General features: G+C 44.0%; 1 protein-coding gene across 2 annotated transcripts in view; it reads left to right on the forward strand.

The window, feature by feature from the left end:
- Positions 1-23,961, forward strand: part of pik3cd (phosphatidylinositol-4,5-bisphosphate 3-kinase, catalytic subunit delta) — a 53,313-nt gene extending 29,352 nt beyond the window's left edge. For both annotated transcript variants that reach the window (XM_060938385.1, XM_060938386.1), the window contains exons 16-23: positions 2,959-3,140; positions 4,210-4,319; positions 4,413-4,491; positions 4,694-4,861; positions 9,239-9,362; positions 10,494-10,639; positions 19,020-19,152; positions 21,480-23,961. In XM_060938385.1, the coding sequence (XP_060794368.1) occupies positions 2,959-3,140; positions 4,210-4,319; positions 4,413-4,491; positions 4,694-4,861; positions 9,239-9,362; positions 10,494-10,639; positions 19,020-19,152; positions 21,480-21,614 (1,077 nt within the window). In that variant the 3' untranslated portion in view covers positions 21,615-23,961. The remainder of the gene's footprint in view (positions 1-2,958; positions 3,141-4,209; positions 4,320-4,412; positions 4,492-4,693; positions 4,862-9,238; positions 9,363-10,493; positions 10,640-19,019; positions 19,153-21,479) is intronic.
- The last annotated feature ends 367 nt before the right edge of the window (positions 23,962-24,328 follow it).

Below are 24,328 nucleotides of genomic sequence, written 5' to 3' on the forward strand. Positions count from 1 at the left end.
GACATGTTTTACATCACCACTGGTGTTTTGCAGGGAGATGTGCTTGCCCCTTTCCTTTTCATCATAGTGGTAGACCATCTTATGACCACAGCCACCAACAAGTGCAACTCAGGTCTTATTACTCACCAAAGGCAGTCATGAAGAATCCCTGAAGTCAAATTAAATGACCTGGACTTTGCTGATGACATATGCCTGCTAGAATCAACAATGGAGGGTGCACAGAAACAACTAAGCGCCACAGCGAATGCAGCAAAATCAGTTGGGCTCGAGATAAGTGTTAGCTAGACTGAGTATATGATGTATAACCTGTGCCCTCAGAACCACCTCCAGGTTAATGAGGAGGAAATCAATCATGTCTCGGACTTCCGCTATTTGGGTTCCATGGTTGCTGACAGCAAAACTGATCTAAATCGGAGACGGAGATTAGCATGGTCAGTTTTTTGGAGGCTGGAGAAGTATCATGATCCCATTGAAATCAAAACTCGCCACCTTTAGAACAACCTGTCTCTCCGTTCTCCTGTATGATTGTGAAACTTGGGTTATCTCACAAGACATGAGTAATAAAATCAACTCGTACACAACCTCGTGTTACAGGATAATGCTTGGCATCAAACGCACTGACAGAGTCTCTAACCTGACCATATACCAACGCCTGGAGGTGGAGCCACTCATCAACACTGTACAACACCGCCAACTGTCCTTCCTCGGTCACCAACTTCATCTGAACACAGACGAGCCAGCAAGGACTTATGCCTTGTATGTCCCACAACATGGCAAACGAAGGCCTGGTAGACAAGCCACCTTGTATCTGACCTACATCCGGAAAGTCATGGGTGAATCCCTTGCCAACAACAAGCTGAAATGGAGGAAGCTAGTGGTCGGCTGCTCCGCAGCCAAACGATGACGATGATTCGAAAGAGGGCGCGCGTGTCTTTTGACAACGTTGGCAGATGTTGGTCACTTTGATTTCCGCTGTACGTTTAACTTCCATCCTACGATGTCTCGTACAGGTCTCAACGAATCTCGTTTACGGCCATTGCTTTGACATATGGACTGATATATTACATAGCATATTTCAAACACTCATAACTTGCTATAGCAGTGACAAAATAGCTATCAAAAATGCATTCCTATATTTTATAAAATGAGAAATAAAATTTTGATAATAAAAAATTTGCCTTTGGCTCTCCTTTAAATATTAATTATTATTTTAATTAAGTAATGTTAACTGTTTATTCTTTGTCAAGCTGAATCTAAATTTCCTTATGGATGAAATTCTGCTATATACGAACCCCATTTCCAGCAAAATTGGGATATTTTCCAAAATGCAATAAAAACAAAAATCTGGATTTGTTCATTCACGTGAACCTTTATTTAACTGACAAAAGTACAAAGAAAAGGTTTTCAGTAGTTTTACTGACCATCTTAATTTTATTTTGTAAATATAAGCGAAGTTAGGATTTGATGCCTGCAACATACTCAAAAAAAAAAAAGTTGTGACGGAGGCAAAATATGACTGAAAAGTTTCTGGAATATTCAAGTAACACCATTTTGGAAGATTCCACAATAAGCAGGTTAATTAGTAACAGGTAAGGGTATCATGATTGGGTATAAAAGGAGCATGCACCAAAGGCTTAGTCTTTGCAAGCAAAGATGGGTCGTGGATCACTCCTTTGTGCCAAAATTTGTGAGAGAATTGTTAGTCAATTCAAAAAGAATATTTCTCAACGCAAGATTACAGAGAACTTAGGTCTTTTAAAATCTACAATGCGTAATATTGCGAAGAGATTCGGGGAACTCGGAGACGTCTCAGTGCGTAAAAGGCAAGGTCAAAAACCACTTTTTGAATGTGCGTGATCTTCAAACCCTCAGGCAGGACTGCCTGAGGAACCGTCATGCTAATGTGACAAATATAGCCACATGGGCTCGGGAGTACTTCGGAAAACTGTTGTCACGTAACACAGTCCACTACTGCTGCATCCAGAAATGCAACCTGAAACTGTATTACACAAAGAGGGAAACCATTCATCAATTCTATGCAGAAATGCTGCTGATTTCTCTGGACCCAAACTCATTTCAGATGGACTGAAAGACAGTGGAAACGTGTGCTGTGGTCAGAGGAGTCCACATTTCAACTTGTTTTCGGGAAAACCGTATGTCGAGTTTTCAGTGCCAAAGGTGAACATGACCATCCAGTTTGTTATCAGAGAAAGTTGCAAAAGCCAGCATCTGAGATAATATGGGGGTGCATCAGTGCCCATGGCATGTGTGTGAAGGTGCCATTGACGTGGCGGGGTATACTGGGATTTTGGAGACACACATGTTGCCATCAAGGTGACGTCTCTTCCGGGAATGTCCATGCTTATTTGAGCAGGACAATGCCAGGCGTCCTTCTGCACAAGCTACAACAGCATGGCTTCGTAGACGCAGAGTGCGTGTGCTTGACTGGCCTGCTGCCAGTCCAGATCTGTCTCCTGTTGAGAATGTATGGTGCATCATGAAAAGGAGAATCGGACAGCAGCGACCACATACTGTTGAGCAGCTGAAATCTTGTATCAAGCAAGAATGGATGACAATTCCAGTGGCAAAACTGCAACAGTTACTATTATCAGATCCCATATGATTTAAAAAGTGCTATTAAAAGGAAAGGTGATGTAACACAATCGTAATGATGCCTGGGCATCAAATTCTAATTTCACTCATATTTACAAAATACAATTATGTTGGTCAGTAAACTACTGAAAATCTTTTCTTTGTACGTTTGTCAATTAAATAAATGTTCACGTGAATGAACAAGTCACAGATGTTTTGTTTTTATTGCACTTTGGAAAATATCTAGAAATGAGGTTTGTTAATTTTATTCTAGAAATGGGGTTTGTGCCTTATTTGTGCTTCTGATCACTAAAACACATTGTAGTTAAAAAGACTGAGGCATCGTGTTGTTTTGTATCATTGCAGAATGAGGCTCTGAGTAAAATGAAAGCTCTGAATGACTTTGTGAAGTCAGGCTCGCAGAAGTCGGCGTCCAGGTCGCAGATTACGGAGGACATGAAACTGTGCATTAAACAGGACACGTACTTGGAGGCACTGTCTGGCGTCGTGTCCCCCCTCAACCCGAGCATCATCCTCTCTGAAATCTGGTACAGCTCACATGTAACTCTGCTCAACAAAATGCAACATTCATTATACCTAGGATCCAATAATGCACCAAGAGGAGAGTCTTCTTCACTATTGCACATGAAGATTAAAGTGATATGCTTACAGTACTACTGCCGATTTGTCATATATAACATCAGGATTTCAAGATATTCTGATTAATTTACATGCTTAATGCAAGGTGTTAATAAAATACTAGTTGTACAAACTGTTTCGTGAGAAGTCTCAGTTGTTGAGCAATTTTACTTTCCGTTTTTCCAGATAACAGTAATCAAAATGTGCTCATTAAATTATTTTTTTCATAATAGCAGCTTTTATAGCAGTTCTAGCTAGAAGGCAAAATCACAGGTTTATATTAATGCATATGTATATTATCATTTCCATAGTAACATTTAACCCTGGGCTTTGGATGGTGGCTGCGCAACAGATTTAAAAACAAACAAACAAACTGCGACGACTTTTCCGTAACCATTACAAAATTCTGACACCGGAGACTTTTATTTATTTATGTATTTATTTATTTAAAAGAGTCTCCGGTATCAGAATTTTGTAAAAGTTATGGAAAAGTCATTGCAGGATTTTTTTTTTTTTTTTTTTTGGGGGGGGATGACAAGCTGAGCTTTGCCTTATTTGTCTCTTACTTCAAAAAAAAAAAAAAGAGAGAGAGATGGATGTTCCATAATGGAAACTGTAGCTATAAACTGATAAAAATATAATGTTTTGTTCCTACAAAAAACAAACCCAACAATAATAAATAAATAACAATATATTGTTGGCAAACTGGTGCGGTATAAAAAGCTTAAGACTTTGGTGCTTGCTGTTATAGGAAAATAATCTATAATAATATAATTGGGATGATAAGCGCTTCATCACACCACCACGTCGTTGATTATTTTTCTATGGTAGGATGCCCTGTCATGTTTTATTTTTTACTTGCACAATACTTCAACAGGGGATTTGCTTAGAATGTGTGAATTATGTATTCTCGTGAGTAAAGCATGCTGAATATGTACTGTTTTTACCTAAATAATTTTTTTTTTTTTTTTAACTCAGCACGGACAGGTGTAAGTTTATGGACTCTAAGATGAAGCCTCTCTGGCTGATGTACAAGAACAAGTGTGTCCAGTCAGAGGCTTTGGGCATTATCTTCAAGAATGGAGATGGTATGCATGAAGAAACTCCTGTTTTCTTATAACCAACCATCCCTTGCAGTTTTTAATTGAAATACCCCCTTAATGACCTTGTGCTGCTTTCAGATCTCAGACAAGATATGCTAACCCTTCAGATGATCCAGCTAATGGATGTTCTGTGGAAGACAGAAGGGTTGGATCTTAGGTTTGTAGCTGTTCATGAAATCTCTGCACTCTCTTGAAGCACCTGTATTCGCTGCATGTTTACGGGTTCACTAGATTGAGTTTACGGTAACTGAAGATTGAAGATAAAATGCGTATAAATGTGCTCTAGTCACAGTTTTAAAGCTATCAAGTGTAGTTTGTCAGCAGACTATATTTCTGTTTTTGTACCCCGTGTGAAACAGAATGATCCCCTACGGCTGCTTGTCCACTGGGAATAAGACGGGTCTTATCGAGGTGGTGAAAAACTCTGACACCATTGCAAACATCCAGAGAAATAAGAGCAACAGCGCTGCCACTGCTGCCTTCAACAAAGATGCTCTTCTCGACTGGCTCAAATCCAAGAACCCAGGGTGAGTGCATCACACTCAGACATTTTCAGTCCATGCTATAACTGCTTGTGAAGAATATATAAGTGAGATGTGCTCATTTACTTCTGCTAACCACCCGACATGCACTGTTTATCAGTGATACTGCTGAAAGCAACTCTCTTAGTTTGACTCATAACTAAACCACAGTTTGGTTATGATCACTGTGATCACGAAAATACTCTGGGGTTCACTCTGATTACAAAAACACTGTGTAGTTCAGAAGAATTGTTTGTTTATGATTACGATGGTCAATAAACCACTATGTAGCTTAAAAGATTGTTTATGATCATTATGGTTACTAAGACACTGTATAGATAAAAGCGCATTTGTTTATGATCACTGTGATCGTTCAAAAGATTAAGGTCACCGTGTTCACAAACGCACTACGAAGTTAAGTTTGTTTATGATCACTGTTTACTAAAACACTATTCAGTTCAGATTGTTTATGATCATTCCGATTAATAACGCACTATATAGTTACAACCATTTGTTTATGATCACTGAAATGGTACGTATTTGAAATGTCATTTGTTTGTAATCACTATGAGCAGTAATACATTGTAGCTTAAAGATTGTTCTAATTTAATAAAACTATATACATAAAACAACCATTTGGTTGTGATCAGTGTGATCACTATAATATTATGTAGTTAAAACGACCATTTGTTTATGAGCACTATGAAACACTTTGTAGTTGTAGTAAATGATTGTTTATGATCACTAAAACAGTACGTAGTTCCTTGCGATCACTAAAATACTCTTGTTAAAAACACAATTTATGATTATTAAAACACCTGTAGTTAAAAACGTTGTGATCAATACATTTTATAATTTGACTGTGAGATGAAAGCAGGCATCTTAAGACACCTTAAGTATTCTCTGCAAAGAGCCAGTGTGCCCCAACCCTTGATTAAAATGAAACTCTTCAACCACATTGTGACTTGGCTGATCTAACTGAAGAGTCTCTGACTAAAGCATCATTTTTGCCAACTGCACAGTCATCTTGAGAGTCACAGTAGCAACAGTGAGAGCAAAGAAGCCCAGGCATGCCTGTCCCCAGCTTCTTCCTCCAGTTTCTGTTGTGCAGATGCTTCCAGGCCAACCAAGAAATACAATCCCTGTGCAAATCCTGCGTTGAGCTGATTGGCCATGTCTAGGACACCTCCAGTGTTTGGTTCCCAGGTTGCATCCTTATCCTTTTCGGATACCTGGACCACCTCAACTGATTCCTTTCAAGAGCTCTTTCAATTCAGAGCTACTCATGGACTGCCAAACTCCTCACTCGATCATAAAAAGTGATCCCATGGAAATCATTTCAGTTGCTTGAACATGCAGTCTGATTCTTTTGGTCACTTGACCATACAGCTCTGGAAAAAAATTAAGAGACCACAGCAAAATGATCAGTTTCTCCTGGTTTTACTATTCATGGGCATGTGTTTGAGGAACATGAACATTTTTGTTTTATTCCACAAACTACGGACAACATTTCCCACAAATTCCGCATAAAAATATTGTCACTTACTTGCATAAAATGACAACTGGTCAAAATACCAAAAAAGATGAAGTGTTTTCAGAGCTTGAATAATGCATAGAAATCAAGATCATATTCAATTTTAAACGCAGCACTAATGTTTGAACTTAGGATGAATTCAGAAATCAATATTACGTGGAATAACCCTGATGTTTAACTACAGCTTTCATGCATCTTGCCATGCTCTCCATCCGTCTTTCACGTTGCTCTTGGGTGACTTTATGCCACTCCTGGTGCAAAAATTCAATCAGGTCAGTTTTGTTTCATGGCTTGTGACCATCCAGCTTCCTCTTGATCACATTCCAGAGGTTTTCAATGTGGTTCAGATCTGGAGATTGGTCTGGCCATGACAGGGTCTTGACCTTGTGGTCCTCCATCCACACCTTGATTGACCTGGCTGTGTGGCATGGAGCATTGTCCTGCTGGAAAACCCAATCCTCAGAGTTTAGGAAATTGTCAGAACAGAAGGAAGCAAGTTTTCTTCCAGGATAACCTTGTACATGGCTTGAGTTGTGTCCTTCACAAACAAAAATCTGCCCCATTTCAGCCTTGCTGAAGCACCCCCAGATCATCCTCCACCAAATTTCACAATGGATGCAAGACACTGTGGCCTGTAGTCCTTTCCAGGTCTCTGTCTAACCATTAGATGGCCAAGTGATGGAAAAAAACTGAAAATTGGACTCATAAGAGAAGATGACCTTACTCCAGTCCTCTACGGTCCAATCCTTATGGTCTTTAGCAAACCTCAGTCTGGCTCTTCTTTGCTTCTCACTGATGAAGGGCTTTTTTTTTTTTTTTTTAAAGCTTTGCATGACTTCAACCCCACCCGGAGGAGCCTGTGTTGAACCGTCCTTACCACCCCCAGCTGCCATTTGCCATTCTTTTTGTGGGTCACTTGATGTGATCCTACGGTTAAGGAGTTGACGATCATCCCGATCAATGGAGAGTCGTTTTCGCCTACTGCTAGTCTGTAACTTTGTTGTCCCCAATGTCTGCTGTTTGACCTTGTTCTTATGAATTGCCGTCTTTGAAATTATGAAGATGGATGCAACCTGACACTCGCTGCATCCCTCTGCCAGTAAAACCAGAACTGAACCCTTCTTTTTTTCACTCAAAACTTTTCTTTTTAACTCTTTTGGCATGATGAATAGATGATTTTTGTATTCCAGTTAAATTTAAGGTACTACTAGTACTGTTTTTGCCATCCAAACCTGTCCTATTGCAAAAGGATAGTGATGACCACAGCAGTGGTTTTTATACTTTTCCTTTTTAAACAAGATTTGGTTCAGGTGATCACCCAATCAGTACCTCATTAAGTAAAATGAGGTGTACTTGTGTTGGAATGACATGGCTGCCATATATAGAGATGCTGATTTAAGAAAAATTGAAGTGGTCTCGTAATTTTTTCCAGCACTGTAGGTGGCTATAGTTATGCATCCTGATGGCTCAGCTCACCACTTATGGCTCTTCACCAATGTGATATGCCATGAACGAGCATGGCATAATGCCAAGATTGCAAAAACCTTTAACTAGAAATATACCGGAATCAAATGACTCACTGTTGTAGACCCGGAACACCATTCTCCTTAAGCGTCCTGTGCAATACCTGGGTTTAAAGGTCTTTCCAAGCGCACAAAGACTGGATAGAACAACTCGGGTTTTCTAATAACATTCTTGACTATTGTCTGTATTTAATTTATCTTCAAGTATATAGCAGTTTAACTGAAGGCTATAGTGAATTCACTTAAACTGACTTTGCAGTATAATGCAATCGAATACGAAGGGCCGAAGTCAGAAATTCCCAGCATAGACACACCTTCAGTTTTGACCTTTCGTTTATAGTGGTTGAGCAGATAGTTTACTGTGCTGTAGTCACTGGATTATGCAATTTCTGAACTGGTCTCGCTGTGTATGTGTGCATGTGTACATGCACATGTTTATGCAAGATGCACTGTCATTCTTTTACCACACATATCTCATTGCATTGTTTTTTTTTTTTTTTTTCCTGTTGGTGCTGGATGTTGAACGGGAAAGGCATTGATTGCGCCTATGAAATAAGAGACATATTCCCATTATAGAAGTATCCAGTCTGCTCCGCAGGGACAGGGTGTTGTGAAGAAAGATCCCCCGGCTCGTACTTGCTGTAATAGCTCTGTGTATTTCATGCAAATGGGATGTTGTTGAGCATTCTCTATTATTTATTAAGCATTTGTTTATGTATCACACGTGATGTGTTTAAATAATTTAAATAGAGCCTTGATGCATAAGTCATGATGGTTGTTTTTGAATATTGCGTGACCAGGTCAGAAGGTGATGTTGAAATTATGCTCCCAGGCTGCAGGTGAATTAGTTCTAGTATTAAACAGTTAAAGAGTCATGTGTATGCACTGAAAGTCATAAAGCATTCAGGGTAAAGCACGGTCCAGGTTATTTAGGGACTGAACTCAGAAAGGTGACTCATTAAATATTAAAGTTGTAGTTGTGTTTTTAAAAGAATGTCTCTCCGGTGAACCATGAAGTCCCTTTAACTTCCACTATGTGAAAGGCTCGAGGTGAAAGCGTTTATCTGATGAGGTGAAACAGTACTTCCTGTGACTCAGCACTTGTGTATGCATGTGCAAATATGTTGTATGTGTGACATGGAAAAAAAATTATTACTTATTTACTCAAGTACCAGCACTGACTGCTGTTCCTGGCAGTGTCTTAGCTTGTTGATTATCGTTGGACTTTGGCCAATCTGCACTGTACATTACTCTGGAAAAGGACGTCTGAAAAATTCCAGGAATGTAAAAGTAAGCATTATGAAATGGTGTTTCTTTTGCCAACAGGGATAAACTGGATCAGGCCATTGAGGAGTTCACACTGTCTTGTGCAGGCTACTGTGTAGCTACTTATGTTTTGGGAATTGGGGACCGCCATAGTGACAACATCATGATCCGGGAGAATGGTCAGGTAGGAGCGGAATACAGTCCTGTGTGTAAACAACTTTGAGAGATTTGAAAGGTGTAATGGACTTCTGCAGTAACATTGCTGACCATAAGGAGGCACTATAGTGCAATATTGTATGAAACAGATCAGTATAGAAATGAACATCATGTTCTAATACTTGTAATGATCTTAATGCTTATGTTTGAATGGACAAAATGGCATCAGACTTCAAGGTATAGTTCAATAAATGTCCATAATCATGTTCTAGACCAGGGGTTCTCAACCTTTTGCAACCTGGGCCCCACCAAATCTGGTTCATTGCAGTTGGGGGCCCCTCTTCTCGCCCCGCCCCCATCCCCCCCCCAAACACACTCACCCGCAGTGACGCCACCCGACCTACAGCACCTTATATCGACCGATAGATAGATAGATAGATAGATAGATAGATAGATAGATAGATAGATAGATAGCCCTGGGCTAGATTATTATTATTATTATTATTAGTAGTAGTAGTAGTAGTAGTAGCAGTAGCAGCAGTAGTAGCATTATCCATAGTAGACTAGCAGTAAGAAAACAACAAAAACAACAAATTATTTGGGTAGAGCTGAAATGGGGAAAGCAAAAATACAGTGTGGGGTAGTAGTCTTTAAAAAGACTGTTTGGGTTTTGCGCTGTATCGATGGATTGATGATAGTAGACTAGCGAGAGTCGGCACGAGTTAACTCGGCAAGAAACCAGACTAGTGTGTGTGTGGCAAGCACTCACACGGTGGCCACGGTATGCAGACTCACTCACGTGACGTTGCGTCATGTTCGCGTCACGGGCTTAAAATAACCTACACACAAGATTTTATGATAGATTGATGATAGATTTTATAATAGTATTGATTTGTATGTAATAGTCCAATGTCCTGCATTTTGACATGGGTAAATGTGTTGCATCTGCTTAGCTACTATAGCCTGTTAGCCCCAGATTTTTTTTTTCCTCCATACATGAAGCCTACTCGCGACCCCCCTGGAGTACCTCCGCGCCCCACCAGGGGGGCGCGCCCCCCCGGTTGAGAACCACTGTTCTAGACCATTCTCATTAGCCTTAAAGCTAATTTTGTGCTGTTTAGTGTTAAGTTTCACCTGTAATTCTTTCTGTCCTTTCTAGTTATTCCATATAGATTTTGGACATTTTTTGGGGAACTTCAAGGCCAAGTTTGGGATTAACAGAGAACGTGTGCCTTTTATTCTGACTTACGACTTTGTCCACGTCATTCAGCAAGGCCGGACAAACAACAGTGAGAAATTCGAACGGTCAGTACCTGCATATGCTGTTTAAATTAGGGCTGCGTACCGGTACTGTGTACCGTGAAAATCGATTCGGTACAGGTCCAAAATACCGGATCATGAAGTACCGGTACTGTACCGATATAAATTTACACCAAGTATCTGCTTATTTTGTGACTGAAGATGCGTAAATCCTACCACAAAGACGGAAATTTAGCACTGGAAAAGACGTAAAATGCCGCGCTGAAACTTGAAATCAGAGCCATCTTTGATTTGAGATCCTCTCGCCACAGTCTCACGAGACATTGCGAGAGCTTGGCTGATCCAGCGTTCTGATTGGTCAAAAAGACTCAAAAGCAGGTCAGCCATTTTTCCTTTGCTGGCATTGGCAGTCTTTGCTGCTTTGTGTAATTTTGCTGCGTAAGTTAAAGGCCGCGGACTGCACGTAGTCTGTAGTACTCTAGTGTAGTCACTTCTCGCTGTGAGACAACTTATGACTTTTTGTCCCAAGTTAACTATAGGGTGACTGAGAAGTGAGGTAGGAAACCTAGTTATGTTCGGTTTTCTTTGAATAAAGATACTGACAAGTTGTCAACAGTTTATTAATGTTTCTGTCATTATTGAAGTTCAGAAGAATTTGTCAAATTGTTCAGGTACAGGTCCGGACCTGTACCTAAACCTCTGTACCGGTACCTGTACCTGATGTTACATTTAGGTACGCAGCCCTAGTTTAAATGTTCTCATTCCACTTCATTTGATACGAATGTGATTTACAGTTTGTTTAATATCAGCGTCTGTTTCAAGTGGTTTGGTATCAGTCTTCTTTACTGGCCCTACTGGGTGTGATGGAGTCCAGTAACTGGCTGTCATTTTACTTTAGAGTATAGATGTTCTGCAGTGAAGTTCTCTCATTCTCTTTTAGGATAATGATCTGAGAATTCAATGAACCGCTCATGGAAGAATTTACTTTAAATTATGTTCTGTGTGCTGATCTAGATTAGTGCTGGGCAAACATGCCTACTCTACTAACTCCAGAATTATCACACATCATGTTGCGGCTTTCCACACGCATACTTTTCCAACCCCCTCTTTTTGAAATCGGAAGAAATGGTGGGGTCCCACACAAATCGAGCCTGATATATATTTCTTTAACAGACCGTAGGACTTCCTAACAGTTATTAAAACTAGGCAGACTTTAAAGAAACAACCGAGGGCAGGCGACCCTTCAGATCAGACCCTTGCTGTGACATTTAGGTTTTTTTTATTGTTTTTTTCTATTTGTTGCTCACATTCTAATTAAGTACACTTAAACACAACAGTGCTGTTATAGGAACATGATCAATAACAGGGTCATGTCATGCGGCCCGATGCAAAGTGGAGCTGCCAGTGGCGGCTGGCCCATAGGGGGCACTCGGGCGTCGCCCTCCCAGATGTGGAGGGGAAAAAATATCTCATCTCATTATCTGTAGCCGCTTTATCCTGTTCTACAGGGTCGCAGGCAAGCTGGAGCCTATCCCAGCTGACTACGGGCGAAAGGCGGGGTACACCCTGGACAAGTCGCCAGGTCATCACAGGGCTGACACATGGATGCAGACAACCATTCACACTCACATTCACACCTACGGTCAATTTAGAGTCACCAGTTAACCTAACCTGCATGTCTTTGGACTGTGGGGGAAACCGGAGCACCCGGAGGAAACCCACGGGGAGAACATGCAAACTCCGCACAGTAAGGCCCTTGCCGGCCACGGCCCTTGCCGGCCACGGGGCTTGAACCCGGACCTTCTTGCTGTGAGGCGACAGCGCTAACCACTACACCACCGTGCCGCCTCCTCCCAGATGTGGAGGGGGAAAAAATATTTTATATATATATATATTGTAACGCTCCCTACGTGTGGGTGGAGCACTAAGGACGGCAGGACAGAGATCAGGTTTGCAAAATGGCTTTATTGCCACACTTTTCAGTGAACAATCTTATGGGCTAGACAGACAGCCACACACAGCCAGCGCCTAGTCCGGAGATCAGCTCCTCTGCTCTCACTCTCCCTCCTTAAATAGGGCGCTGTCACTGGGAAGACACACACAAACACAGGTTAATTGTTCTCAGGTGTCGTGATTCTGCCACTTACCTTCCCTGACTCCACCCTCCTGTCACAGACCGGTGCTTGACCACGCCCCCGCTGCCACATACCCCCACCGCCCGACTCAGGCCGGGCGGCCGTCCGGCCTGCAGCCGACTCCCCCCCCCCCCTTGACGGGAGAGGAAGTCCGCCACGACCATCTGCGCCCCCGGCCTGTGGACCACCTTGAAATTAAAGGGTTGGAGCGCCAGATACCAACGGGTGATCCGCGCGTTGGCATCTTTCATGCGGTGGAGCCACTGGAGGGGCGCGTGGTCCGAACAGAGGGTGAAAGGGCGCCCCAGTAGGTAGTACCGGAGGGCGAGAACCGCCCACTTGATGGCCAGACACTCCTTCTCTATGGTGCTGTAGCGCCCCTCACGCACCGACAGCTTCCTGCTGATATACAGGACAGGGCGGTCCTCCCCCTCCACCTCCTGGGACAAAACCGCCCCCAGCCCCCTGTCCGACGCATCGGTCTGCAACACAAAGGGGAGAGAAAAGTCAGGGGAGTGTAGAAGTGGCCCCCCACACAGTGCAGCCTTTACCTCTGAGAAAGCCCGCTGGCACTGCTCCGTCCACTGGACCGGATCTGGTGCCCCCTTTTTAGTGAGATCAGTCAGCGGGCTGGTGACGTCCGAATAATTAGGTATAAACCTACGATAATAGCCAGCCAGCCCCAGGAACTGTCTCACCTCCTTTTTGGTCTTGGGCCTCGGGCAGGCCGCAATTGCTGCCGTCTTATTAATTTGGGGACGCACCTGCCCGTTGCCCAAGTGGAAGCCCAGGTACCGTACTTCCACCCGCCCAATCGCACACTTCTTTGGGTTGGCTGTGAGCCCCGCTCGCCTCAGCGACCTAAGGACGGCCCTCAGATGTTCAAGGTGCCGCTGCCAGTCATTGCTATAGATGATGATGTCATCTAAATATGCTGCCGCATACGTGGCGTGAGGGCGGAGGACTCTGTCCATCAGCCGCTGAAATGTCGCAGGCGCCCCAAACAGCCCAAACGGAAGGGTGACGAATTGGTGTAAACCAAACGGTGTGGAAAAGGCCGTTTTTTCTCGGGATAGTGGAGTCAAGGGGATCTGCCAATATCCCTTCGTCAAATCCAGTGTCGAATAAAATCGAGCAGTGCCGAGTCGATCGAGCAGCTCATCAATACGAGGCATTGGGTATGCGTCGAATTTAGACACCGCGTTGACTTTTCTATAGTCCACACAGAACCGGACCGACCCGTCGGCCTTGGGTACCAAGACCACCGGGCTGCTCCAGTCACTGTGGGACTCCTCGACGATGCCCATTTCGAGCATGGTCTGAAGTTCTTCCCGAACCACCTTTTTTTTGTGTTCGGGTAGCCTGTAAGGGCGGCTACGCACTACCACCCCCGGGGGTGTCTCTATGTGGTGCTCTATGAGGTTAGTGCGACCGGGCAGGGGCGAGAACACATCCGAAAACTCGGTCTGCAACTGGGCGACCTCCGTGAGTTGGGTCGGGGAGAGGTGGTCTCCACAGGGGACCGGAGAGGTACGTGATGCCAATGTTCCTTTTTGAACCTCCGGCCCCAGCTCCGCCTTCTCCGGAACTACCGACACCAACGCCACGGGGACCTCCTCGTTCCAGAGTTTAAGCAGGTTGAGGTGGTAAATCTGTAGCGCCCCACCCCTGTCCGTTCGCCTCACCTCATAGTCGACATCCCCGACTCGCCGTGTGACCTCAAAGGGTCCTTGCCACTTGGCGATCAATTTGGAGCTCGACGTGGGCAACAGTACGAGTACCTTATCTCCCGGAGTGAACTCTCTAAGGCGCGTACCCTTGTTGTACAGGCGGGCTTGCCGTTCCTGGGCCTGCCGCAAATTCTCCTGAGTTAGGTGGGTGAGCGTGTGGAGTTTTGCGCGCAGGTCCATAACGTACTGAATTTCATTCTTACTTTGTGAAGGTCCCTCCTCCCAATTTTCCCGCAGCACGTCCAGGATGCCGCGCGGCTTACGCCCATATAATAATTCAAACGGGGAGAACCCCGTGGAGGCTTGGGGGACCTCTCGCACTGAGAACAGCAAGGGTTCGAGCCACTTATCCCAATTACGTGCGTCCTCACTTACGAATTTTTTAATAATATTTTTGAGGGTGCGGTTGAATCGTTCTACCAAACCGTCCGTTTGTGGGTGATACACGCTGGTGCGGATCGGCTTAATCCCCAATAACCCATACAGTTCGCGCAGTGTCCGTGACATAAACGTAGTGCCTTGATCAGTCAGAATCTCTTTCGGGATTCCAACTCGGGAGATGACGCGGAAGAGTGCCTCTGCAATACTGCGTGCTGAGATATTGCGCAGAGGCACTGCTTCCGGGTATCGCGTTGCATAGTCCACCAGAACTAATATAAAGCGGTACCCTCGTGCTGACCGATCTAATGGCCCGACGAGATCCATCCCAATTCTCTCAAACGGGGTCTCGATTAACGGTAGAGGGCGCAAAGGCGCTTTTGGAATGGCCGCTGGGTTTACTAACTGGCATTCGCGGCATGCCGTACACCACCTACGAACATCGCCGCGAATCCCCGGCCAATAGAATCGGGCCATTATTCGGGCTAGTGTTTTATCCTGCCCCAAGTGTCCAGCCATGGGATTAAAGTGAGCCGCCTGGAATACCAATTCCCGGCGGCTTTTCGGAATTAAAAGCTGCGTGACTCGCTCTTTAGTTTGAGTGTCCTGCGTCACTCGGTATAATCTATCCTTCATAATAGCGAAGTAGGGGAAGGACGGGGTGGCGTTCGGCGGGAGCGTTTGACCATCGATTACTCTCACTTGGTCAAACGCATGCCGCAGAGTCTCGTCTCGCGACTGCTCTAATGGGAAATCCGCGAGGGATTCCCCAATAGAGAGAGGAGGAGCCGGCGGCTCCTCACTCTGACGCGGAGATGACGTAGACGGCTCTGTGACAGCTGCTCCCGCCAAAGCGACACCGGGACCTCCCCCTGTCAAATGCCAGGACCCACTCTCGACTAGGCGTGTCATTAAACCCCGAAATCCCGGCCAATCAGTCCCCAAAATTAAAGAGTGGGTAAGGCGAGGATTAACCGCCGCCTTCACTATAAATTTTTCCCCTCTGAAAATAATGTGGACCGACACCAAAGGGTAGCTGTGAACATCCCCGTGCACACAACACCTTCACCCCTTGTGCTCCCCCCAATGCCTCGTTTTGAACCAGGCTTTGGCGAATTGAGGTCTGATTACAACCAGAATCCACCAACGCCTGATATGTAGCCCCTTGGATACTCACCGGTATGCGATACGCTCCGGCCCGATCGAGGGCGGCTTCTGGCGCGTCGGGGATCCGAACCACCGCGCCCACTTCCATTGCTGTGCACTGCTGATGAAGGTGGCCCGGCTCCCCGCAGCGCCAGCAAACCGGCCCGGGCTTTCCCTCTGCACCGGTGATCTGGGGCTCACTCACCTGAGGTGGGGGAGAGACAGACACAGAAGGGAGAAACGGGAGGGCACCGCGGGTGCGGCGGGCCGGCTGGGGTGGAGCCGGCCCCCGCCTCCGCGGTGGGGGAATGGGGCGAGGACGGGACACAGGAGGAGAGGGAGAGAGAGAGAGAGAAGAGGAGAGAAGAGACGATGCCATCTGCTGTCCTGCCGCCGGGACAGCCGCCAGATGATCCTCCGCCAGCTCGACTGCCTGATCCAGCGACGCCGGGCGGTGGCACTGGACCCACTCCGCGGTTCCGGCTGGTAAGCGGGCGACGAACTGTTCCAGTACCACCTGGTCGACGATTCCCTCGGCGTCGCGATTGTTGGCCCTCAGCCACTGCCAGCAGGCGTCCCGGAGCTGCTGGCCAAACGCGAACGGCCGGCCAACTTCCTCCAGTCGCAGCGCGCGGAAGCGCTGGCGCTGTTGCTCTGGGGTGCGCCCCACGCGCTGGAGGACGGCCCGGCGGAGGTCCGCGTAGGCCAGCCGGCGGTCGGCGGGGAGCTGTAGCGCGGCCAGCTGTGCCTCTCCCGTGAGCAGGGGGAGGAGGCGCGCCGCGCGCTGCTCCATCGGCCACCCCGAGGCTTCGGCGACCTGTTCGAACAACGTGATGAACGCCTCGGGGTCGTCCTGCGGGCCCATCTTGGTGACGATGAGGGGAGACGGGCCCGCGGCCGGAGCGCTGGTGGACCCCGCCGACGCGAGGAGATGCCGGAACGCCTCGCGGTCTTCCTGCTGGGCCAGCACCAGGGCTTCGAAGCGCTGCTCCTGCTCCTTTCGGAGCGTGACGAGTGCCTGGTGCTGGCTTTGCTGAGCCGTGGCGAGGGCGTGGACCAGATCGGTGAACGGGGAGGATTCCATGGGGCTGCTGATTTGGTGCTCCACGTCCCGGGTTTCGGCACCACTGTAACGCTCCCTACGTGTGGGTGGAGCACTAAGGACGGCAGGACAGAGATCAGGTTTGCAAAATGGCTTTATTGCCACACTTTTCAGTGAACAATCTTATGGGCTAGACAGACAGCCACACACAGCCAGCGCCTAGTCCGGAGATCAGCTCCTCTGCTCTCACTCTCCCTCCTTAAATAGGGCGCTGTCACTGGGAAGACACACACAAACACAGGTTAATTGTTCTCAGGTGTCGTGATTCTGCCACTTACCTTCCCTGACTCCACCCTCCTGTCACAGACCGGTGCTTGACCACGCCCCCGCTGCCACATATATATACACAAATTTTATTATCAATGGCAGTTTTACTTAATAGTGTGTGCCTACATGCAATCTGAATACTGACTCTCATTCAACAGTGAATTTCCACCGACAGACTGGTATCATTTCTCTTCTTGGGTGCTCATCAAAGCGCCCCAGAAGTGCAGCGAAATAGCCATCGTGTATGGTTGCTAGGGAAAAATAATAAATATTTGGCCAATCAGCATCACCGAATTTGGGCGGCACGGTGGTGTAGTGGTTAGCGCTGTCGCCTCACAGCAAGAAGGTCCGGGTTCGAGCCCCGTGGCCGGCGAGGGCCTTTCTGTGTGGAGTTTGCATGTTCTCCCCGTGTCCGCGTGGGTTTCCTCCGGGTGCTCCGGTTTCCCCCACAGTCCAAAGACATGCAGGTTAGGTTAACTGGTGACTCTAAATTGACCGTAGGTGTGAATGTGAGTGTGAATGGTTGTCTGTGTCTATGCGTCAGCCCTGTGATGACCTGGCGACTAGTCACTCTCTCACACACAAATCTTACTCACCTTAGAATCAGAGACACACACACACCACCTCTCTCTCTCTTTCTTTTCATACACTCAGTCCCACACTCACCTTAGAAACCTTCCCTCTCTCTCTCTCTCTCTCTCTCTCTCTCTCTCTCACACACTCATTCACACACACACACACACACACACACTCACTCTCTCTCACGCACACTGTTGATTTGTATAGATTCAGCTGAAATCATACCCTTGCTGTAAACTTCTCTCAAGAACTTGAGTATTGTATTTGATACCGTTCCTTTCCAAAGCATAAATGGAGCCTAATATAGCTGTAAATTGTTAATTTACTTTATCTGTGAAACTGCTGATTTTGAGAAGGAAATTAAATTATTATTGTGGAATTGTTGTCATTTTCTGACTGTTCATTTGAATGCTTATACTGGACTAGGCAGGGAAATCTACTGGCACACCAGCCCCACCAAGAATTTTTTTTCACTAGCCGGCTCTGGGAGCTGCCACTCAAAAGTTGATTATTTTCCCAAAACACATTTCACTGGTCTTGCACCACAGCAGTTTGCCAGGCGATACACCTTGCTTACTGTTCCAAAGTGCTGACACTGGAGAAACTTTCATTAGATCAACATTTTTCCCCTCTCTTCCCCAGATCTTATTCTTTTTTATATTTGTATATGCAAATACCTAATTTAATTTAATTTATCTAGAAGTTTTTTCCCTATTTCTATTCTCTGTTTATCCTGTAATGATGCTACTGGGATTTAAATTTCCCTGAGGGAACCCACCCAAAGGGATCAATAAAGTTCTATCTAATCTAATTTTTCTGTGTTAAATAGCGACATGTTTTTAATCTGTTTACTATTGGTCTTAGATTATGTGGAGCGTCCAGACATGTACAGTACCTGTTAATTAGCTGTTGCTATAGAAATAATAACATATATATTAGAATATGAACATGTGCTTCACATTACTGTCCAAGTTACTCCTATAGAAATTTATCAACACCTTCTGACCAATCAGAATTGAGAATTGAACACCACTTGTGTGTGTGTGTGTGTGTGTGTGTGTGTGTGTGTGTGTGTGTGTGTTCCACAGTTTCCGTGAATGTTGTGAACAGGCGTATAAGATCCTCTGTCGAAACGGAACTTTATTTGTGAATCTCTTTGCCTTGATGAGAGCTGCGGGACTCCCTGAGCTCAGTTCCTCCAAAGACATTCAGTACCTAAAGGTAAGAGTCAATAAAGTGGTTTCGTTTTTTTTTTTAAGAACAACAGGATGTATACTGAAATTATTTTACAGTAAAAAAAAAAAGGTTTAAACATTCAAAGACCTTTTAATGATAAACAAGTATAAAGACATTCAGGTACTGAATATATGTTTCTGTATAAACACTTGGCAATGGTTTTATATGGTTGAGGTAGAGGAGAGCTGAACAGTTCAAGGAAATCTCTGGGATTTTTTTTTTTTTAAACCTGGACCCTATTTTTCCATCTCTTTGCATCCAAATATTTATTATGGACAAAACCTATTGAAATCGGTCCAGTATTGAGTTAGAACGCTATAACTGACATCCATAAAATAGCTATACAGTCATCAGGCGATCATCTGTGTCAAAGTAAACCCCTTGTTTTGGCCACTGACAGGCTCAGGATGTTGTTATAAGTGTCTGATGATATGGAAAGAATCCCTACAGAGATGCACCTGTTTGTTTACCTCAATAACTGCAAAGAAATTGTAAAACAAGCGTTGCCAGGAAACGAACCTCGCCCGGCAGCACTTATTTTATACCTATTTGTTGATAATAGTAACATTTCTCAATCATCAGCTGTCCGGTTATAGTCCTATGAAAAGCCATGACCTTGAGTTTGACATTTCAAAGTCATTCAAGGTCAAAGGTCATGGTGCCAAATGAAAGCCCATATGGCACTTCCTATAAGTTAATAATGGTAAATTATCTGTCTACCATCAACCGTTTTCAAGTTACAGCCCTCTGAAAATCTGTGACCTTGAGTTTGACCTTTCAAGGTCAGAGATCATGGTGCCAAATGAAAGGCCATATAGGAATTCCCATATGTTCTCAATAGTAAACATTTTGTCTTTCAGCAGCCGTTTTTGAGTTATAATGGAAAATGTTATTTTGACCGAAAGGTTGACCTTTCCGGTGACCTTGACCTTCACTTTGACCCGATTACCCCCAAATTTAATCAGGTAATCTACAGACCACTGCCCACCTACCCTGAAAATTTGAAGTCAATTGGTGTAACTGTCTAGACGCTAGACTAATGCCGCTTTTCCACTACCAATGCGGCTGAGTTGGGCTGAGCCGTGCCATGCTGAGTTGGGCTGAGTCGAGCTGAGCGGGGCTGTTGGCGTTGCATTTCGACTAGAACCGCGCTGAACCGTGCTGGCTGGAAGTGGGTGGACACATTGGGTGGAGTTAGCGAAAGTGGGTGGACGTCACGTGATGTCGTTAGGCGGCGCAAACAGTGACATCAGTGACCTTTTAAGCAGTAGTCTCACGACCTGGATAGTAAACAATAAACATGGAGGACATGGAGTCGTTAGTGTTGCTGGTCTTGGTGCTGTGGCTTGTTGTCACCGACAACGCCAACAGATACTGGCAAGAGCGTATAGATGAGGTGAGGCGCATAAGGCTTCAGAAATTCTCGTAATTCTTCTTCTTCCGGGTTTACGGTGTTTACAGATCCCAGCGTGCTCGCGGGGCGTGCGTGGGCATGTGAGGACACTCCTCCTCACCAATCAGTGCACAGGGGAGTGTCTCCTCACACCCCTAGCCCCACTCGGCTCGGTTTGGCTCGCTTCAGCCCTACTCCAAAACTGTGCGAGTTTTGGGTGCTAAGCAGGGCTGAAGCGAGCTGAGTCGTGCTTTTCTGAGGTAGTCGAAACGCGAGCCGTGTCGGGCTGAAGTGAGCTGAAAAAGGGTAGTGGAAAAGGGCCATAACAGACAGACACACAAACAAACTGCACTGATTACAATACCCGCTTACTCCGTCACGGGCGAGGTAAAAATGATAATTTCTACACTCTGTTTTGCCTTTCTCTTCTTCTCGTCTCTGATGCAGCACCCCATTCAGTGCCTGTAATCAATTATTGCACGAGGGCTGTTTTCTTATATTTACAAAAGGAGTCATGCAGCATTTATTAAAAGTCTATTTCTAAAGTAAATGATATTAAATATTTAGCTGATTCTGATCGTATGGATGTGTCTGACAACATGGAAAGGATCCCTTTTGTAAACATCAGAAAACGGCCCTCGTCTCCTCGTGTTATGTTTAAAAAAATAAAAAAAAATCCCAGAGTTTTCCTTTAAAGGATTAGAGACAGACGATGATTTGGTTCCTCTCAAGGTTTCATGTTAACTCGGGAAGTTTTTCCTTGCCACCTGTGTTGCTTTATTCAATAAAGTTTGAACTGAATTGATTGAATTGAATCGAATCAGCTTGATTGCATTGAATCATATGAATCTAACTGAAAGGATTTGAAATGAACCGAAATAAATCATAATGGTGTAATGTTTCTGGAACATTCCCAAAGGATTCCTTAGCACTTGGCAAATCTGAGGATGAAGCACTGAAGAATTTTAAAGTGAAGTTCAACGAAGCTCTGCGAGAGAGCTGGAAGACTAAGGTGAACTGGATGATGCACACTTTTGCCAAAGATAACAGATGAACGCTGGCGTGTTGAAGCAGAGGCTTTGGCATGCCGTTCAAATCAAGTCCTGTTTTGAAGCCAGGATTTGAACCAGTTCAAGTTTCAGAACTAGTTTGTTGTAAAGTGGAAATTCATCTCTTGTCTGTCTATTTTGCTTCGTTTAACTGTTCATGTTTTCACTGCAATTCAGTGGAGGGCTCTAGCTACAAAATGGAGTACGTCTCTGTATGAAATTAGTTGTGAGAAATGTAAAAAATTGTACAACTCATAATTGGCGCTAATTTATCCTTCGTCACTGACCTGATGCTTTGTAAGGCACTGGAAAATATTTAGAACTCTGAATATATGATCTGAAAGAGTGTTTGTATTTATGACTATTAGTTGTACAGAAGAGATTGACTACTGGCCAGGAGAATGAAACACACTGAATGTGTTTCTTAGAGTTTACATTCCATCTTGCATATAGTTTTACTTTATCTATTTGTACTTGAATATTTTGGTTGTACATATTCCTTATTTTGTGACTTGTATTTTGGTATTTAAATTTTTGAGCAGTATTTTGGATTATTTTTTAATTACGTGTATAAAGGAAAATCATGAGTTTGTATTGGGGGAAAAGCAGAACTGAGCCTGAAATGTTTTGTGTCTTGGATATTTGTGACCTGTGGAATGAGATATTTATTAAGATCTAAAGAGTTTCTGCGTGAGTTCTCCTCGTGTGTGTGGGGGTGGGTGGGTTTCCTCTGGGTTGTCTAGTTTCCTCTCAACTCACAAAAACATGCTATTGGGTTGACTGGTTATGTTAAATTGCCCCTAGGTGTGTGTGTGTGTGTGTGTGTGTGTGTGTGTGTGTGTGTGTGTGTGTGTGTGTGTGTGTGATGCTCTGCACTGGACTGGTGTCCTATTCATGGTGTTTTCCTGCATCATGCTCGGTGTTCTTGGTAGAGGCTTTGGATCCACTGAGCCCCTGACCAGGATAAAGAGATTACTGAAGATGAATGAATGAATGAATGAATGAATGAACACTTTAGGTACTGTTGTCCAGAGACATGTTGGTCCGGCGTTTTCCAAAATGTATTGGCTATGTGTGCACTCCACGAAGACAGATCAGTTGAATTGATCTACCTCTTTGGTAAACATCAGGGCAAGGCGAGAAAGAAGTTTTTTTTTTTTGTCCTGGCAGTTAGAGATTTCTTAACGGTTGGAAACAACATTTGAGATTAACTGCACTCAACCACTTTCGAGTTCCTTTTGTTTGTGTAAAATCACACTCCTCTTCTTAATATTTAAGTGCAGCTATGTATATTTGATATTTTCATGTTGATTCGTTTTGATGTTTAGATTAAATCTGCCTTATTTTTTGAATGTTAGCGGTAAATATCATCATGTACCCTCCTTTAACCTGAATGTCATTAAATGTGTGTCTTTGTGTGTAGAAAAGGCAAGGGAAGTTGGTCTGTGGGCTACAAAAGTTGACCAACACGCACTCCTTGCGTTTCACTATTGTTTTGAACACACCCTTGACAAAATTTTCTCTCAGAAGTACATACTATAAGTCAAAGCACTGACCACTTGCAAAGTATAGGGGATTTGTAACAAGGCAGACTTTTCAGAACAAGTACAATGTACACAAGGCAATCTGTTAATTTACCTACATACAGGCATATTGGCTTGCTAATAAGCTAGTGCCCTGATTAGCTGTTTTGGTAACTAAATATACCAATAAAATATAATGATGATGTGATTTGTTTGGTGACATTTCCTTTTAACAGTGTACTGTACAGTAATATTATCTCACTGACTAGCCTTCTTATGATGTAGCTCCCTAGCTAACTTTTTAGTTAGCTAAAAAAAAGTAGCTAGCTAGCGAGCAAGAATGAAACAAAGCTGTTTTCCCGAATTCAGAAATTTCAGCCGAATTCCTTCGAAAACCAAGAGCTTTTCTACCAAGTTTTTAATGAGCTAATGAAGTATTTGAGCAGTGCGACAGATTCCCTCAGTGGAAAGGCAAGAATGGTGTGCTAAAGCAGTACTGAAATTCAGGATGAAAGTCACTTCAAATGATCTGTCAGTCACATGCTTCTCATCACTTTCTTTGTATTAAAATGACTGTAACTATTAGATTTGGCCACCAATTTGTTAAAACAACAACAAAACCCTCCATCCAGGAACACTTACTGCACCCTTATTTATTCGTCAACTTTTTTATAAAATGATGGCAGAAAAGGTCTGGAACTGGAGTCTGCAGTACTTTGGTTTTCAATCACGTTAGGAAATATCCGTGTGTACAAGGTGTTGCTAAATGTGCAATGCATAGTTTGTTAAAGAAATGCTTTAAATGTCATAAAGGACAAACTTTCATGAATTAGTGTCTGGTATTTTATTCTTTATTCAACACTTTTTTTTTTAACTAACCCCATTTCCAGAAAGGTTGGTGGGATATTTTCCAAAATGCAATAAAAACAAAAATGCGATATATATATATATTTTTTAATTTATGTGAACCATTATTTAACTGGCAAAAGTACAAAAAAGATTTTCAATAGTTTTACTGACCAACTTAATTGTATTTTGTAAATATAAGCGAAGTTAGAATTTGATGCCTGCAACACACTCAAAAAAAAAAAAGTTAGGACAGAGGCAAAATAAGACTGAAAAATTATGATATTCAAGTAACACCATTTTGGAAGATTCCTCAATAACCAGATTAATTCACGTGAACCTTTATTTAA

This window comes from Neoarius graeffei, chromosome 13, assembly GCF_027579695.1.
Source record: "Neoarius graeffei isolate fNeoGra1 chromosome 13, fNeoGra1.pri, whole genome shotgun sequence".
In the NCBI taxonomy this organism is placed as follows: Eukaryota; Metazoa; Chordata; class Actinopteri; order Siluriformes; family Ariidae; genus Neoarius; species Neoarius graeffei.